General features: G+C 45.8%; 1 protein-coding gene across 1 annotated transcript in view; it reads left to right on the top strand.

The window, feature by feature from the left end:
* Positions 1-8,047, top strand: part of zpld1a (zona pellucida-like domain containing 1a) — a gene marked incomplete at its 3' end in the record, with an annotated part of 80,401 nt that extends 72,354 nt beyond the window's left edge. Inside the window, exons 8-10 of the mRNA XM_084319846.1 lie at positions 4,833-4,935; positions 6,662-6,691; positions 7,875-8,047. Coding sequence (XP_084175972.1) covers positions 4,833-4,935; positions 6,662-6,691; positions 7,875-8,047 — 306 coding nt within the window. The remainder of the gene's footprint in view (positions 1-4,832; positions 4,936-6,661; positions 6,692-7,874) is intronic.
* Positions 8,048-17,522: the final 9,475 nt, after the last annotated feature.

The raw sequence follows: 17,522 nt of genomic DNA, 5'->3' as shown, positions 1-17,522 counted from the left end.
TGTCACACTTGCTGCATTTCTTCTTTAAACGGCACCCGGCTGCCATATGGCTGCGCGCGCAGCGGAAGCAGCGGTGGTTGGCTTTGATCCACTGACTCACCTCGTCAGCGGTCATCTTCTTGAAAGTGTCACATTGAGACAGCCAATGTTCTTTCTCACAGTACTGGCATACAATCTTCCACTTCTCTTTCGTCGAGGGGGTGTTGTGGTTCTTGTGCTGCGGTACTGATTCGGCTTGGTGCATAACGGTCACCGACCGGCGGTTATCATTAGATCTCCGAGGTCCATCTCTTGGGCTTGGTCCACTCCACACGAACGTATCCAGTCGTAGGCTGCTGACTTCTCTCGCGAGGAAGTCGGCCAGGTCTAGGAGGGATGGCTCGGGACCGTCGGGATCACGGTGGTCTCTCTGCCGCCGAAAGCGCTCTTGGCGGGCTGGAGGGAGCTTCTCTAGTATTCGTTCTACATTAGAGTTAGCATATAGTTCATTTCTCCCTTTTTCCTTTTGGGACCCCAGCATCCCTACCAGGGATTGTACCTTGATAGAGAGGTCATCCAGTGCTCTATTGTCTTTGGCTGGGGGGAGACGGTCAATATTCCTTATTTCTTGTATCACGTAGTCCCATATGCATCCATAACGCTGGTCGAGGGCCACTGGAGCCGCGGAGTATGGGGTGCTTGAGTTGGAATATGCCAGCGCTATATTATGCGCTCTGGGCACCTTGAGATGCTTGAGGAGGATGGCATATTTGTACGACTCATCAGGGACGTCGGACATCATAGTCTCTAAGCACATCCGTAATTCCGTGTACTGTGCTCTGTCCTCGTGCGTAAAGTCGGGGAACGTCGGTGTGCCAAGGTACGATGCCATGGATGGCTGGCACATCGGTGAGCGTTGGGGAAGAGGCCTCCTGGGCGAGTCTCCCTGTACGTGTTGTCGTGGGCTGGTACTTGGTGGGTACCAGAGGCCGGGTACCCAGGTGCTGTTCCTCGGGGCTGACGGTGCGTCAAACTCACCCGTGAGTTGAGTCGGGGGTTTGTAGCGCAGTGACTCGGGGGTGAAGTCTGGGCTGTACTGGGCCTCCTGGTCCTGAGTACGTTGCTGCTGGTGGGCTTGACCTTCCTCCTCTTCCTCTTCCTCTTCTAGGTCTTCTAGGTCTTGAAGTCTTCTATTCAGTCTCTCGGCGGCGTAGGCCGGTTCTTCCCGGTTGCTGGGTCTCGTATGGACCGGTCGGGGAGGGGGTTTGGAGACGTAGATAGGATCCTTCTGTTGGCCGGGTTCCGGGTCACTTGGTCGGGTAGGGGAAGGTGCCCTAGACCCTTGTCGTGATGATGTCCTGGAGCTCCGTGCGGAGAGAGGGGGTGTCGCCCTGGCAATCAATTGTTCTATTATCTGCGCCTGCAGCCGGTCGCGCTCTGCTTCGCGCTGGGCGTGGGCTGCGTCGCGCTCTGCTTCGCGCTGGGCATGGGCTGCGTCGTGCTGTGCATTGGCGGCGGCGCGCTGTGCATCGGGTCTCTTTCAATGTTCTCTTCCGTCTGGAGGCGTCTAGTTGTTGCGCCTGGAAGCGCTCTCGCTGGGTTGCAGAGTGTTCGCGTTCACTAAGGGCTTGCGCTTGGAGTTGCGCGTGAAGGCGCTCTCGTTGGTCTGCTCGCTCGTCTGTTGAGCCTGAAGGCGTTCTCTTTCCATGGTAGAGTGTTCGCGCTCACTTAGTTGTTGCGCCCGGAGGCGCTCTTGTTCCATGGAAGAATGTTCGCGCTCACTAAGCGTCTGTGCTTGGAGTCGATCGCGTTCAGTGGAGGCTGCCAGGGTGGCGATGAATGCCTGCGCCAGCATCTGGTCCGCTTCGCTGGGGGATGACACTGACGGAGGTGATCGGCTTCTGACAGTGCTCGTTGGAGATCTGTTCTCTTGGCGCGCCCTGAGGTCCATCTCCTGGGCGCGCTTCTCTTCTGATGGTGTGTCGGGTTCTGTCCCTGGAGCGCTTTCTTTATCCTGGAGCTCTCCGGGGATTATACCGTTGACGTTGTCTGGGGGTATAGTCATGTCATGTCCCCCCTGGTCCCCCCCGTGAGCTTGGTCAGTTTCGTTAGAACCCACTAGGGTCTCTACTGGCAGGGTCGCCTGGTCGGTAGGATTTGACATGCTTTGACTATCCGCTTTATCCGCATTTAACATCTGTTTAAAGCTAGGTATTAGACTGACAGCGTATTCCTCTAGATAGGGAGGTGGCTGACGTCTGCGCTGCGGGCGTTCTAGCTTGGGAGAGCCGCTTGGGGAGTGTTCACCGCTGGCCATGGTTAATATCAATATTATATTAGATATTACACTGATACCCTCCGGCTCGAAGGACCAATTGTAACTGAGGGGTACAATTCCCTGACTGTATTGAGAGTATGGTATTATTAAACCACTACTTAGTTATGTACTTTAATTACTGGCCATACAGTACATGAATATATATGGTGAACACCCACACAAGAATACGGCAATGACACATAAAGTTCTATTTAGAGGGTATTTATTATTATCAGAGCAAGCAACGTTAGGTTACAGATTGAGAATTATACTCGCGCTTGTAAGGCGAAGAACACACGTAAAGTAGGTCAAGAGCGTAAGTCAATGAGAATAGTAAGATGGGTCTAAACTGACGCCACCTGTAGCATAGCAATTACATAAGGCACACTAGTACCAGCTGGAGACACTGGGGGGTTCCCTCCGGGTGTAAGGCCGGCAGGGTAGAGGAATGTTCGGGTGCAAAGTCTGGGTCAACGAGGAATAACGAGGTTCCAGATACAGGAACCAGTGCAGTACTCCCTTGATCGGTAGACAAAGCAACAGCTATAATCCAGTATGCTCGACAGCATGGATGAAAGCTAGCCAGCCTCCTCCTAGAGGCGGGCTCGAGGGATGCTCCTCACGGGGGTAGATCCCACACGATAGTGGGGTAGACGGTTCTCTGCTCCAGCAGTCACGGTACCAAAGCAATATAATCCAACCAGAAAAGGTTCTGCAGTCGCCGGTGTAGGTTCTCCGGTGTACATATCCAACGGTTCTCGTCTAGGACTCCTCGGGTGGGGGCACGAGTTTAGGCCGCCCAGCCTGGATAAGTGCACTAGCTATATACACGACGAACCGGTGGTTATGCTGGTCACTGAAGAACGGTAGCCGCACGATACACTATAAATGATAGACTATTACTTCACATTAGAATAAGTCGAACTCAACGGTACTGCGTTAAACTCTGACACTTTAGCAATCTATTCGCACGCGGTTCTCAAGGCTCTATTCAGCGGCAAAGTTGCCCACTTCACTACACGTTGTCTCGTGGTGAAGACATCAACGTTTTACTGCTAAGTGCTGCTGTATCCACCTGCGCCGTATTTATACGTAAGGTGAATTATCTAGTGCCAACCTCAGTTCTGTCTCGTATTACTGCGCAGACTTGGACATGTTGAGACATGCCTTGGCGTTGCCTTTGAACTTGCCATTGGGGGTATGGTTGTTGGCGCCTAGGGGTCGCTGTCCAATAGGAGAGCGAATATTATGGTCTGGTTTGTACCCAGGTAAAGGGATATTCCGTGTATATATACAAAGAATATACAAGGGATATCAAACGATATACAAATATTATACAAGGGATCTCAAGCAATAAATATATATATTCGGTTTAATCTGACCCTTTGTAACAGTTATCGCGATATCATTTTTGGCCATATCGCCCAGCCCTACCTTGTACACTGCACCTTGTGTATATGGTTTACTTTTACTCTTACTCATAATATATATTCAGATAAAAAATGTGTATTGCCTATATTTATTATTTATTTATGAGTAACGTATATTATAACCGATAGGTCATACAGACCCTGATCTGCATATTTGTTTACACTGTTACACTGTTTTTGTCTCATATTTTAATATTAAGATGTAATTATATTGTTTACACTGTATATTTTTCTCATATTTTTATATTCAGATCTAATTGTATTGCCTATATTTATGTCTTTCTATTACCCTGCCCATACCTGTACCTCTTATCTTGTCTTATCTTATCTTATATTTGGCTTGAGGGTTGACAGTGCACAGTCAAACGTGCACATATTTCTATCACCTTAGCTTAGGACAGGCAGCTACGGGCGGAGGTGCAACTATTGATGGTAATAAATTACCTCTGGATTTGGGAGCAAGTGAAATTCCAAATATCAAGGCCCTTCACACCGTGAGCCTAGAGAACATCAACCAACCTCATGTCAAGGGGCAGAGCCCTTGTTACTGGAACTAGGCTTCGTGGCTTATAGCTCCACAATTCAGATGTTACCATAAGAGCATATAGTATGAAAGGTTAGCATCCAGCTAATGGCGAAACGACACACTGCCTTGCATGGCTCTCTGTGTGGACCACTGCTCTAGAATCCAAGAGAAAGAACGGGTGCAAATTAAGATTGGCCAGAATAATTTCACTGTGCATCATAGAAGCCCATGGATCTCTGAGATTGTAAAACAAATGTTACTTTTAGCTTTTCTGTAACCAGGAAACAGCGATTATAAATGGCAATATTAGATGTGGTTAAAACTGTACATTTGGGATACAATAGGCCGTGCATGAAAACAACCCATTGCAGGCCCACATTAGGCATGCTCTCTCCCATCTGTTGGTATACAACCATGACTCGTGAGGCCAACCCCGTGATCCAAATTGATCGCATGATAAAATTATAATGTGTTGAATGTCATATCATGTAAGTATCATGTAAAAGTTTAAAATGGGAACAGACTATATGGGGCCTCGGTCTGACATAATACAAAATGTCTTGATTTGCTTTCCTATCAGATCTGTGGCAGCAGGAAAAAGAGAGATGTTTCAGAGGTGGGAGAAGCAAATTCTGCGTCTGGAAAGGCTGTCATCACAGCCGGGCCCATCATCACCCGGAGTGGTAGGCCTTCATTACACATCACCCTGCACCCAGACCAACCCTGCACCCAGACCAAACCTGCACCCAGACCAGGGGTGTAAAAAGTATCTGAGTAAAAAAAGTTAAATAGTATCTGGCTAAAAACACACTTGAGTAAAGTCAAAAAGTTTCTACTTTTAAATGTACTTAAGTACTAAAAAGTACTAAAAAGTTCAAACTTTTTTTCTGACTGTCTATTCTTCTGCAGGTGTTTAATCAAAGATCCCCTAGTCTTTCTAGTCTTGCATAAGGACCAATCAGCATGGGTATGGGCTGGTTAATTTTTCATTGATGGGGATTTGATTGGCTGTTTTTAAATAAAGTGCAGCCGCAGGATTAATAACGTTAACGTTAGTTCGGCCAGAGAAATAAATATACAAATTAAAATAGTTGGACCTGCGAGATTTGTACTTTGTAGGTCTGCATTTTAAATTTAAGGAGTAAAAAGTATGTTTTTTTTCTCTGAAATGTAATTGAGTAAAAGTACAAGTATACAAACCTAATAATACTCGAGTAAAGTACAAATCCCCCAAAACAGTACTTATTGTAACAAAGTACAATTACTCAAGTACTTTACACCCCTGCCCTGCACCCAGACCAACCCTGCACCCAGACCAACCCTGCACCCAGACCAACCCTGCACCCAGACCAAACCTGCACCCAGACCAACCCTGCACCCAGACCAGCTCCTCAACCTTGTCCTGCCATGAAGTTCTCCGCACTTTGATTCTGTCTGTGTAGCATGCCAGCCTATAATCCCGATCTTGAATATGTAAATAAAGTACTAATCGACCACAGGAAAAAGGTACATAATTATGTATGTTATGTTATGGCCATAGGTAATAATACAGACAAAATTATTTACGAAAATGTACAATGTGAAATATCTTCAGAAAACCTTTGAGTTCCCCTACTGTGGAACGAACCACAGATGCTTGCATGGGAGGTGGGAGGTGCCTTTACCTCAAGACTACAGAGACACACCCAAACCCTAACTGTTAAATGTTAAAACAAACCATCATCATAGTATTGCTGTGTTTGTATCTTTTAGCAGTGGTGAGAGAGTCACAATCATTGTTGGTTCGACTCCCAGTCGCAGTGTTTGTTTTGGGCTTTTGCTGATCCGAAACGTAAATATAATACTTATATAAGACGTAAATTACTTATGGCTATAACATAACATACATTATGTACCCTTTTTCCTGTGGTCGATTAGTACTTTATTGACATTTTCTGATGAGACATGTTGAGCATTCTCTCTAAACTCTTAGTATTTACATTAGAGCACTGTAAACTCTATTAATCACTCCCTTTGAACTTATGTTCATGCGCGCTGCTCATTCATCTCCTCCGCTCTGCTTTCCAACATGCCGCTCTGCTTTCCAAGAAATATGATGCCTTTCCAACGACCGCCTGACCCAAATGAAGATGATGATTTTAAATGTAATTAACTATAATTGATATTAGGTCAGGTAGGTCATACCAAGCCCCTTGTCTTCAGACAATCACAAGGCATCAAATTATTATGAGAACGTATGGGTGACCTAGATTATGCATACTGTACATAAGTCGCCTTTCATGCAAGTGCCTGCAGGCATCCTGCTCGCTCATTCACTGTATGGGAAATCACTCTCAAGCTAAGAGGCCTCTGCTGTGTCTATATGCACTGTACAGTTGGAGCCTTAAATGACCTTTCTATGTTTTACAGATGAAACACCTACCAACAACTCACAACTGGGTAAGTGGCCATCCATGTTCTACAAATAACAGACATGATATGAAATGATGACAATGTGAATGTTGTGACTTTCTTTCTTTTTTATTATTGTTATTATTTTCAGACCAGTGTCATGGACAGTGAACTGTGTTGTCCCAGATATCTGAGTGAACTGGTCTCCGATTTAACAAACAAAACACAAACAACAATACTGTAATCTTTTTAAAAATAGAACACATCAACCAACCCCTCACATACACACCAACCCTTCCAAATCAAATCAAATCAAATCAAATCAAATCAAATTGATTTGTAAGGCCCGACAACACACGTTAATGTCCCCATGGGCCGGACACGTCTTAAACAAGTCAAGAAGAAACATCACAATAAATCAAGAACAAAGACAAAATGCTTCCAGTGCAGATTCCACAAATCATCCCACTAGCTGTGGAAAAAAACGAATATTAAATGAGCGTTACTTCCCTTAGACACTAGTGAGAGGAAAAGGAAAGAAAGAAAGAAAGAAAGAAAGAAAGAAAGAAAGAAAGAAAGAAAGAAAGAAAGAAAGAAAGAAAGAAAGAAAGAAAGAAAGAAAGAAAGAAAGAAAGAAAGAAGATGGAAGGTAGCTTTTCTGGCAGGTCTTGTCAAATGATTTACTGGCGTCTGAAAGTGAAAGTGAAAACCCTTTTTTTTTGTATCTCCTTGAGCCAGCTATTGTGACGGTGGAAGAGTGTGAAAATTGGGTGCCTCTGGTGGTGGGACTCCAGATAGGGCCATGAGATGTCACTTTCTCAGCTTTGCTTTGCCACAGTGACTTTTTAACATGTTTATCTTACGATGTGAATACGATGTCTTTGTCTAATCATCATTTGGAAACAACAGTTTCAATACAAAAATAAGTAAGTTAATGTGTAGCTACTGTATTCTGAACCTGTGTATTTGGGCCAATGACACTCAATGACACTCAATCTTTTTTATTAATATGTCAAAAACAATATGTCAAATGGAAATACAGTATGTCAAGAGCAGAAGTTGGCATTCCAAACACAGCTCATTCGGTTGTCCTGGATGACTATGTGCAGTTATCTGTCATTGACACATTTACAGTAAGGATTCTATATACAGTTGTTCTTGCTACGTTGCACAGATCAGATGACTATGAATAGGTTGGCTTGTCTTCTTCGTGTCGTTCTCTCTATTACAGCCCAGCTAAACAGTCCAGTATTTCGTATGAACACGGTGACCAGCGCGCTCATCTCCGGCGTGATCATCCTGGGTGTCATGAGCCTGTGTTTCTTCATCTTCTCCCTGACCCTCCTCAAGGGCAAGAGCGCCTCGCCCGTCCTGTCCGGCGTTCGCAACCCAGCCTTCAACTGACCGCACCCTTCCACAACCTGCTATGGAACATACTTAGTAAGGGGGAAAAGAGGGTGTTTACATGCCATAATGTGTATGTATTCATATAAAAGGGGCAACAAAAGAAGCCTCAAGTGTTCATTTAGATAAATGCTAACAATTCTGTACAATGTACAATTAGCATAGGACCAGCAGTGGAATCTGTATGTGTGTTGTACTGTACTTGTGTTTGTGGTTTTGTTGCAGCCCTGTGACCTGCCAGACTACTGCTTCTCTGCATGTCTTAATTTGTCATGCAGACTTAACCCAGTTTAACTGGGACACACATAACATTTAATTCAATACCTCAGCTATACAGCTTCCAATTGCAGGGTGTAGGATCAATTACATGCAATACGTAGTAGTGTATAAAGGACTGGTCAAACTCGCACTTCTTGTTTAGAGGGGGAAATGTAAGCAGGAGACCTTCAATGGATGCATGACAATGGGGGGCTTTGACACTGAAAGGCTGTATACAATATTCTGTAAAATAATTAGGGTAAGATTAAGAAAGATGACAAAAGGCCTTAGTGGTCAAGTTGTAAAGACTCCAAGACCAGTATGTTTAAGGACTGTCATGAAAACCTAAATAACTATATTGATATTCTAGTTAATTATACAAATCTTTAATTTATTAATGTTGCTTTTCATTAGAAGGGTAATGTAATGAGCAATGTTAACAGACAGTTACCTACCTAAATACTAAAAATATATAGCTTTGTAGGCAATGTATACAATGTGGCAATAAAATAGTCATATAATGTACCCCTATAATATAATGTATACATACATAATTTTTTGTTTTAACTTCATCTTATTAGAATGCGTTTCATAAAATGTTGATAATACTCCATTCTTTAATAATGTTCAAAGTGTGTGCATATAGCAAAAATTGCACTTTCATTTGTGATTAAAATGTGCAGAGTGCTGAGTTTCTAAACAAATGGTGTACTCATTGAATTTCCTTTCTAACTCCTGCTGTGGTTCATTCATTTGTAGGCAATATCCGTATAACTTTCAAATGTGTGCTTTATTGGACTGGGTTCTTTAGATTGATACAGAGGCTAAGCACAGTGTCACACTTTCTTTTTTTTATTGTTTTTGTAGATTTGTATTGTTTTTACTACCGGGCAGTCCGGTAGAGAGAGAGAGAGAGAGAGAGAGAGAGAGAGAGAGAGAGAGAGAGAGAGGAAGAACGGGAGACAGAGTGGGGGGGAGATATTCGGCAAAGGACGCCGGGTCTGGGAATCGAACCTGGGTCGGCCGCTTCGCAACGCGTTACATGGTTCGCCACTTGGGCGCCCCGCAGTGTTTACATTTACATTTAGTCATTTAGCTGACGCTTTTATCCAAAGCGACTTACAAGTTCTGTACGACAAGTCATCAGGAAGGGCACAACTCTATCAGCTGAGAAACAATGTTCATCAAAGTGTTGAGTGCTACAGTGTAGGTTAGTTTATTAGGACAAGTGCATGACAGTAAGGTTAGTTAGGGTTAGATCTTTTATTTTTATTTTTTTTATTCAGATAATGGTTGAAGAAGTGCGTCTTTAGTCGACGGCGAAAGATTGGACGGGTTTCGGCTGTCCTAACTGGGGTGGGTAGTTCATTCCACCATTGTGGGGCAAGGACTGAGAATAGGCGACTTCTCTTTGATGACCCTCCCGGAGCTTGGATAGGAGTAGGTTTGAGACGGCCAGAAGATGCAAAGCGTAGGGGTCGTGAGGGTGTGTAGTTAGAGACCATTGACCGGAGGTAGGCGGGAGCGGTTCCATTTGCCGCACGGTATGCTAGGTCGAGGGCCTTGAACCGGATTCGTGCAGCAATGGGGAGCCAGTGCAGGTCCCTAAGAAGTGGGGTGACATGGGCCGACTTGGGTAGGTTTGAGATCAGGCGGGCCGCTGCGTTCTGAATGAGTTGAAGAGGCTTAGTGGCAGTGGCCCGGGAGGCCAGCGAGCAGTGCGTTGCAGTAGTCGAGGCGGGAGATGACTGTTGATTGGACGAGGAGTTGGGTGGCTTCTTTTGTCAGGAAGGGGCGGATCCTTCCGACGTTGCTCAGGAGGAATCTGCAGGTTCTGGTTGTCGCTGTGATGTGAGCAGAGAAGTTCAACTGGTCGTCGAGGACAACACCAAGGTTCTTGGCGGTCGGGGACGTGGTCACAGCTGCATTCTCGACTGTGATGGAAAGGTCGGTCAGGGGGGAGGATTTGGCCGGCAGGTGGAGCAATTCTGTTTTGCTTAGGTTCAGTTTGAGGTGGTTGGTCGTCATCCAGGCGGAGATGTCGGACAGACAGGCCGAGATCCGCTCAGAGACGTGGATATCTGAGGGAGGGAAGGAGAGGAAGAGTTGAGTATCGTCGGCATAACAATGATAGGAGAAGCCATGAGATGGGATAATGTTACCCAGTGATTTAGTGTAGAGGGAGAAGAGAAGGGGTCCTAGAACCGAGCCCCGGGGGACACCCGTCCGCAGGGGGCGGGTGGCCGACAGGGTCCCTCTCCATGACACTTGGTAGGAGCGGTCATTGAGGTATGATGTCAGCCATTTCAGCGCAGAGCCAGCCACTCCCATTCCTGCGAGGGCCGCGAGGAGGATCTGATGGTTGACTGTGTCGAAGGCTGCAGATAGATCTAGGAGAATCAGGACAAAGGAGAGGCCTTTCGCTTTTGCTAAGTGAAGTGCCTCTGTGACCGCAATGAGGGCCGTTTCTGTGGAGTGGCCAGTCCGGAAGCCAGACTGATTAGGGTCTAGGTCTCTAGGAGGTCATTCTGTAAGAGATAAGCAGTAAGTTGGTTGGATACAGCACGTTCAAGTGTTTTAGAAAGGAAGGAGAGAAGTGAGACAGGACGATAGTTGTCTATGACGGTGTGGTTCATGGTTGGTTTTTTTATGAGGGGCGTGACTCTGGCTTGTTTTAGGGAGGTGGGGACCACCCCCGAGTTGAGTGAGGAGTTGATGGTTGCAGTTAGGAATGGGAGGATGTCTGGTGCTAATGGTCTGGAGGAGTGGGGAGGGTAGCTGGTCCAGCTGGCATGTAGTCGGACAGTTCGACGTTACCAGTGTCAGGGTCTCGGCTTCTGTAATGGGAGAGAAAGATGACAGAGTGAAGGAAGAGGTTCTCGATTCAGCATTTGGAATGGGTGGGGGTTGGAAGAAGGAGCTGCGGATGTTCTCCACTTTTTTCGGCAGAGAAAGATGAGGGCGGAGGGGGTGGGGGGGGAGTGAGGAGGGAGGACATGGTAGCATGCAGTTTGCGAAGATTCTTGGCAGAGGCCTCGATCCTGGGTGAAAGAAAGAACCTTTGGCATTAGTAATGGTTTTGGAGAATGTTAACAAGAGGTTGTGATTATGTGTCGATGTCAGCAGTGAGGCGTGACTTTCTATACTTCCTCTCAGCCGCTCTCAGGACCTGTCTTTGTTCTCTCACTTTGTTCTCTTTGTTCTCTCACACTTAACCCTTTCACTGCCGCACTACCAAAACGGTTAATCCTTTCACTGTGACAATACACAGAAGGTTAACCCTTTCACTGCCATACGACAGCATGTTAACCATTTCACTGCCACACTACAGAAGGTTAACCCTTTACTATCACACTACCGACGGTTACTGTGATAGTAAAGGGTTAACCTTCTGTAGTGTGGCAGTGAAAGGGTTAATGTGTTGAATGCATTGCTCCCTGATGAAAGGGAATTCATTTCAAATGAGATAATCCTTTGCCGCTGTATCAGTACATTGCAGCTGCGTCACTTTGTGTTTTACGTGTTGGATATAGGCTTTTGCATGGAAATGCATGTACCTAATGTACCAAACCAGATGGTTTAACTAGCTTTTATGTTATATTTTAATGATGAAAAAATGGCATCAGTCTAAAGAAATGTTATTTGATCAACGTTCAATCAAGCTGAAAATGGGCTGGATAGTAGCCGATATACTGAATCGATTTAACTGGTTTAGTCATTTATAATATATAATATAATAAATAGTAATATAAAGCTAGAATAATGCAGACCCCTGCCATGGCCTAACAATGATCACATGCAACATTTTACCGGGTAGATGACAGAAACAAGAGTTGCTGATGTTGCCTGTCTCAACAGACCCAGGCTATAAATCCACATGTTGGCCATAGAGGAAAGGCCATGGGCTCATCCAAATCAACAGGTACCTCTCTCTAGGGGTCATACATATTCACAATATATGGACAGGTCAGGGGATACACTCATTTGAAAATGGAAAGTTTGATCTGATGGGGGAGCTAGAGGAAAGGTTAACCCTTTCACTACCACACTACCAAATGGTTAATCCTTTCACTGTGACAATACAGAAGGTTAACCCTTTCACTGCCACACAACAAAGGGTTAACCCTTTCACAACTACACTACAAAAGGTTAACTCTTTCACTACCACACTACATAGTGTGGTAGTGAAGGGGTTAACCTTCTGTAGTGTGGTAGTGAAAGGGTTAACACATTCCCGGCCAACCACGGACATGTCCATGTTTCGGATCCAACGGTTGAGGGCCAACCACGGACATGTCCGTGGCAAGGTTGTTTTGGCTTTTATTCCATTTTAATAACCTACTCAATGTCACCGAGCGGCACTGCAGAATTACCCTACTCTTGGAATTAGGAAAAGTGCATTACCGGCCAGATCCTTGTAGGGGCGCTGTCTCGATAATGCAGTGTTCCCTGTGGCAGAACGGTGTTTTATTTTTTTTTATCTTGAATGGACTTTCCTGTTAGGCTGAATCTATGCGTGTAGCATGTAGCATGGAATGCGTTTTGGGAGCTGAATTCAATGTGCAGTAAAGAAATATAGCATCAGCCAATGGACATATGGATCTACCAGATGGCGATCGATAACTGGAAAACCTTTTTGCAGTCCAACCGGCCCACGGTACGATCTTTTTCATGTAAATTACAGCCCAATCGGGCCTTGCTTTGATAGCCATCCACCCGGTCAGCGAATACGGCTACTGAGGCTAATGCCGTTATTGGTAATCAATAATCAGAAACGACGTCCCCCGCCCCTCCCCCCCCCCTTTCATGCATTCATGGTGGAACATGATATAGATCATATGCATTTAGATTTTTAGCTCTAGCTTCTGTAGGGCCGAAACGCCATTCGATTTAACGTTATTAGCTTAGCAGCCTGTATCTCGTTTTGCAGGAAATATACCAGACCAATCCCATATAACGCTTATATTCAAGACGCTATAAAATGGGAACGTATTGATGAACAAATTATTTCTTAAAGCCATTTTGAAGGGACGGTTTATAGTGTCATTGACAATGAGAATGGACAGATAGCAATAATATAAAGTATTGATTTAGCTCTACAAACAGCCTCACGCACAATGAAACCTTATTATGATATGCTGGCCTTATAGAGTGGGGCTGTCTAATACCCGTGGCCGTCAATGTGTTAAGGGGTCACCAAATAATACATTCTTCCTCTTGGCGTCATAAATGTCCATAGCAAAATGTATGGCAATCCGGCCATTGCTTTTCGAGATTGGGGTCACCAAAATCAATAGGTTTGCTTCTTTGGGGTCACAAATATTCACAGCAGTGGAAATAAAGTAATTTCTTTTTTTATAATTTTTTTTTATTTTAACAACAACAAACAACACAATATCAACATCAACAGTAACAATAACAATAACAATAATAATAATAATAATAATAATAATAATAATAATAATAATAATGACAAAACAATAAGAAATAGTAAATACAGATCTAAACTTAACTAATAAATACAAAATACAAATATACAAAATAAAAACAAAAAACACCACAAACACAAAGGACATTAGGCATTAGACAAACCCCCCCCCCCCCCCCCCCCCAGGGACGCCGGATTCCCCAGGACCCTACCCCCACTTCGCCGCTACATGGAGCCCGAGCAGTCGACATCTCCAAATAAATAATGTCCAGCAATGTCAGGGACCAGTGAATTACCGTAAGATTCTCAGGTTCTTTCCATCTCATAGCGATAAGTTTTTTGGCTGCTGTAACGCCTGCTAAAATAATTATTTTCTGTTGTATGGATGTTGGTAATAAAGATATATCGTTTAGAAGTAATGTTGCTGCCATGAGTGGAATTGATATATTACAGATGCTTGATAGTTTAGTTGCTATAGATTTCCAAAAATGGGCTACTGGTGGGCATTTCCAGACCATATGTGCCAGGTATATCATAAAACTCCTTTAGGTCCTGAAACGCTCGAAGACCGTTTTTATCGTATATATCTTCCAGAGTATTAACTCCCCTCCATTGAGGAATATTAACCGGTTTGTGCCCAACAAGTAGTTGCTGGTTATGAAAAAGTCGAGGTGCGATGGGCATTTAAACGCACAGGACCTCTCAACATTACTCCATGTTTGAATCACGTGGGATATGATTGTTTCCTACGTTGAGTGGTAGTTATTTTTATTCTCTGGCGTTTATTATTCCAAATGAATTTGGATATCATAGTTTGCGTCTTACACCAGTGGTCTATTCGGAGGAGGAAGCGGGAGTGTTACGAAGGATCAGATTAAACCGAATATATATATTTATTAATTGATATATATTGCATAATATTTGTATATCGTTTGATATCCCTTGTGTATTCCTTGTACATATACACGGAATATCCCTTTAACCTAGTACAGACCATAATATTTCGTTCTCTTATTGGACAGCGGTCCCTTAGGCGCCATTACCATACCCCCGGGGTCTAGTTCAAAGTCACCGCCAAAGACTTGCCTGGACATGAACGGCTCTGCGCAAGGATACGAGACAGGAATAAAGCTGGTACTAGTTTGTTCACCTAACGTATAAATACGGCGCAGGTGAATACAGAAGTTAAGTTACCCAATAAGTTGAAGCCTCACCCACGATACAACGTGCAGTGAAGTAAGGCCTGTTTGGCCCCAAATAGAGCATTGAGACCGCGTGCGAATTAATAACTGAAGTATCAGAGTTTAACGCTGTACCGTAGAGTTCGACCTATTCTATTAATTCAGTAATAGTCTATTTATGTATAGTGTATCGTGCGGCTACCGTTCTACAGTGACCAGCATCACCAACGTTTCCTCGTACCAGCTAGTGTGCTTATCCAGGCTGGGCAGCTTACCCTGGCGCCTTCACCCGAGGAGCCCTAGACGAGGACCGTGTGGACATGTACACTGGATGACCTACCCGACGACTACATAGCCCTTTTCGGATTATTTTTGCTTTGGTCCTGTAATTGATGGAGCGGAGAATCGTCTACACCCACAATTGTGTGGGATTTACCCTGTGAGGAGCAACGTCGAGCCCGCCTCTCAGAAGCCTGAGGCTGGCTAGCTTTCTTCCATGCGGAGCTGCATGCCGGAGAACAGCTGTTATTCGTCTGCGGATCAAGAGATTATTGCACCGTCTCCTGTACTTGGAGTCTCCCTATTCTTCGTTGACCCAGACTCTGCTACCGACAAATCCTCTCCCCTTGCTGGCTTACGACCGGAGGGACCCTACCAGTATCTCCCGCTGCCTTACTAGTGTACCATAGATATAATTCCTAAGATACAGGTGGTATTCATTATCTCCTGCGTAATATGATAATGGACTTACGTTATTGATTTACTCACGCACATTCTTTCGCCTTATAAGCGCGACCCTACGTAAAGTATTGTTATATACTATCATTGCTGCTAATAAGCGGAGAGGCTAAATAGACGATTACAGGATCTAGATGACCTGGCAGAGGAAGAAGAAGAGGGAGAGGAGGAGAGTCAAGCCCAACAGCATCACCGTACTCCACAGGACCAGGAGGTCCAGTACAGCCCAGACTTTACCCCCGCGGCTCTGCGCTACAGACCTCCGACTCAATTCACGGGTGAGCTTGACGCACGACCAGCCCCGAGGAACAGCACCTGGGTACGCGGGCCTTGGTACCCGACAGGTACCAGCCCACCACGACAAGTAAGAGGAGACTCGCCTAGGAGGCCTCTCCTCCAACGCTCACCGATGTGCCAGCCACCCATGGCATCGTACCTTGGCACACCGACGTTCCCGGACTTCACACACGAGAACAGAGCACAGTACACAGAGCTATGAATGTGCTTAGAGACAATGATGTCCGATGTAACTGATGAACCGTACAAGTATGCTATCCTACTCAAGCACCTGAAGGTGCCCAGAGCGCACAATATAGCGCTGGCATATTCCACCTCTACTACCCCATACACCGCGGCTCTAGCAGCCCTCGACCAACGATATGGACGCATATGGGACTACGTAATACAAGAGATAAGGAATATTGACCGTCTACCCCCAGCCACAGACAATCGCTCACTAGATGACCTGTCTATCAAGGTACAATCCCTGGTAGGGATGCTGGGGGCGCAAAAGGAAAAGGGTATGCACGAACTGTACGCAAACTCTAATGTTGAGAGGATTTTAGAGAAGCTTCCGCCCGCCCGACAAGAGCGCTTCAGGCGGCAAAGAGACCACCGTGATCCCAACGGTCCTGAGCCATCCCTCCTAGACCTAGCCGACTTCCTGGCGAGAGAAGTCAACAGCCTACGGTTGGATACGTTCGTGCGGAGCACACCAAGCTCCAGAGAGGGACCTAGGAGAGCAAACGATGGCCGCAGGCTGGTGACCGTCATGCACCAAGCCAAATCAGTACCGAGCAACAAGAACCACAGCACCCCCTCGATGAAAGAGAAGTGGAAGATTGTATGCCCGTACTGCGAAAAGGAACACTGGCTGTCACACTGTGACACGTTCAAGAAGATGACCACCGACGAGGTGAGTCAATGGATAAAGTCCAACCGACGCTTTTACCGATGTGCGCGCAGTCACATGGCAGCCGAGTGCCGCCTAAAGAAGAGGTGTAGTCGGCTTGACGGAGCCCACTTGGACGTCCTACATGACAGTAACAGAAGAAAGCCTGCACCCTCAAGCAGCACAAAGGCAAGTGTTATGTACATTGACCCCGCCAGCAGCGGGGGCGCCCGGGTGCTCTTGAAGGTGGTCCGCGTAACATTGAGTTACGAAGACAAGGTCATGGACACCTACGCCGTCCTTGACGACGGGTCAGAGAAGACCCTTCTCCTCGCGTCCGCTGCGGCCCAGCTGGGGCTGCGGGGGAGCGAAGAAACGATGACGATTCGGACAATAAGAAGAGACCTGAAGACGATAAAGGGCGAGAATGTCTCCTTCACTATCGCAGCAAGCGGGCAGCCAGAGAGACGGTATAGGATCACTAACGCTTTCACCAGCCAAGACATAGGCCTGTCGCAGTACACCTACCCCATCGCCAAGCTGATGGATAAATATGTGCACCTGCGTCAACTACCTATACCGCTCATAGACGGTGCCACCCCGACCCTGCTGATAGGATCCGACCATGCACACCTCATCGTCCCGATGGACCGGGTCCACACTGGGCCCAGAGGCTGTCCAGCAGCAGTCGAGACCCGC

This window comes from Notolepis coatsorum, assembly GCF_963971535.1.
Source record: "Notolepis coatsorum genome assembly, chromosome: 8".
Lineage (NCBI taxonomy): Eukaryota > Metazoa > Chordata > Actinopteri > Aulopiformes > Paralepididae > Notolepis > Notolepis coatsorum.
This window is presented reverse-complemented; position numbering and strand designations above follow the sequence as displayed.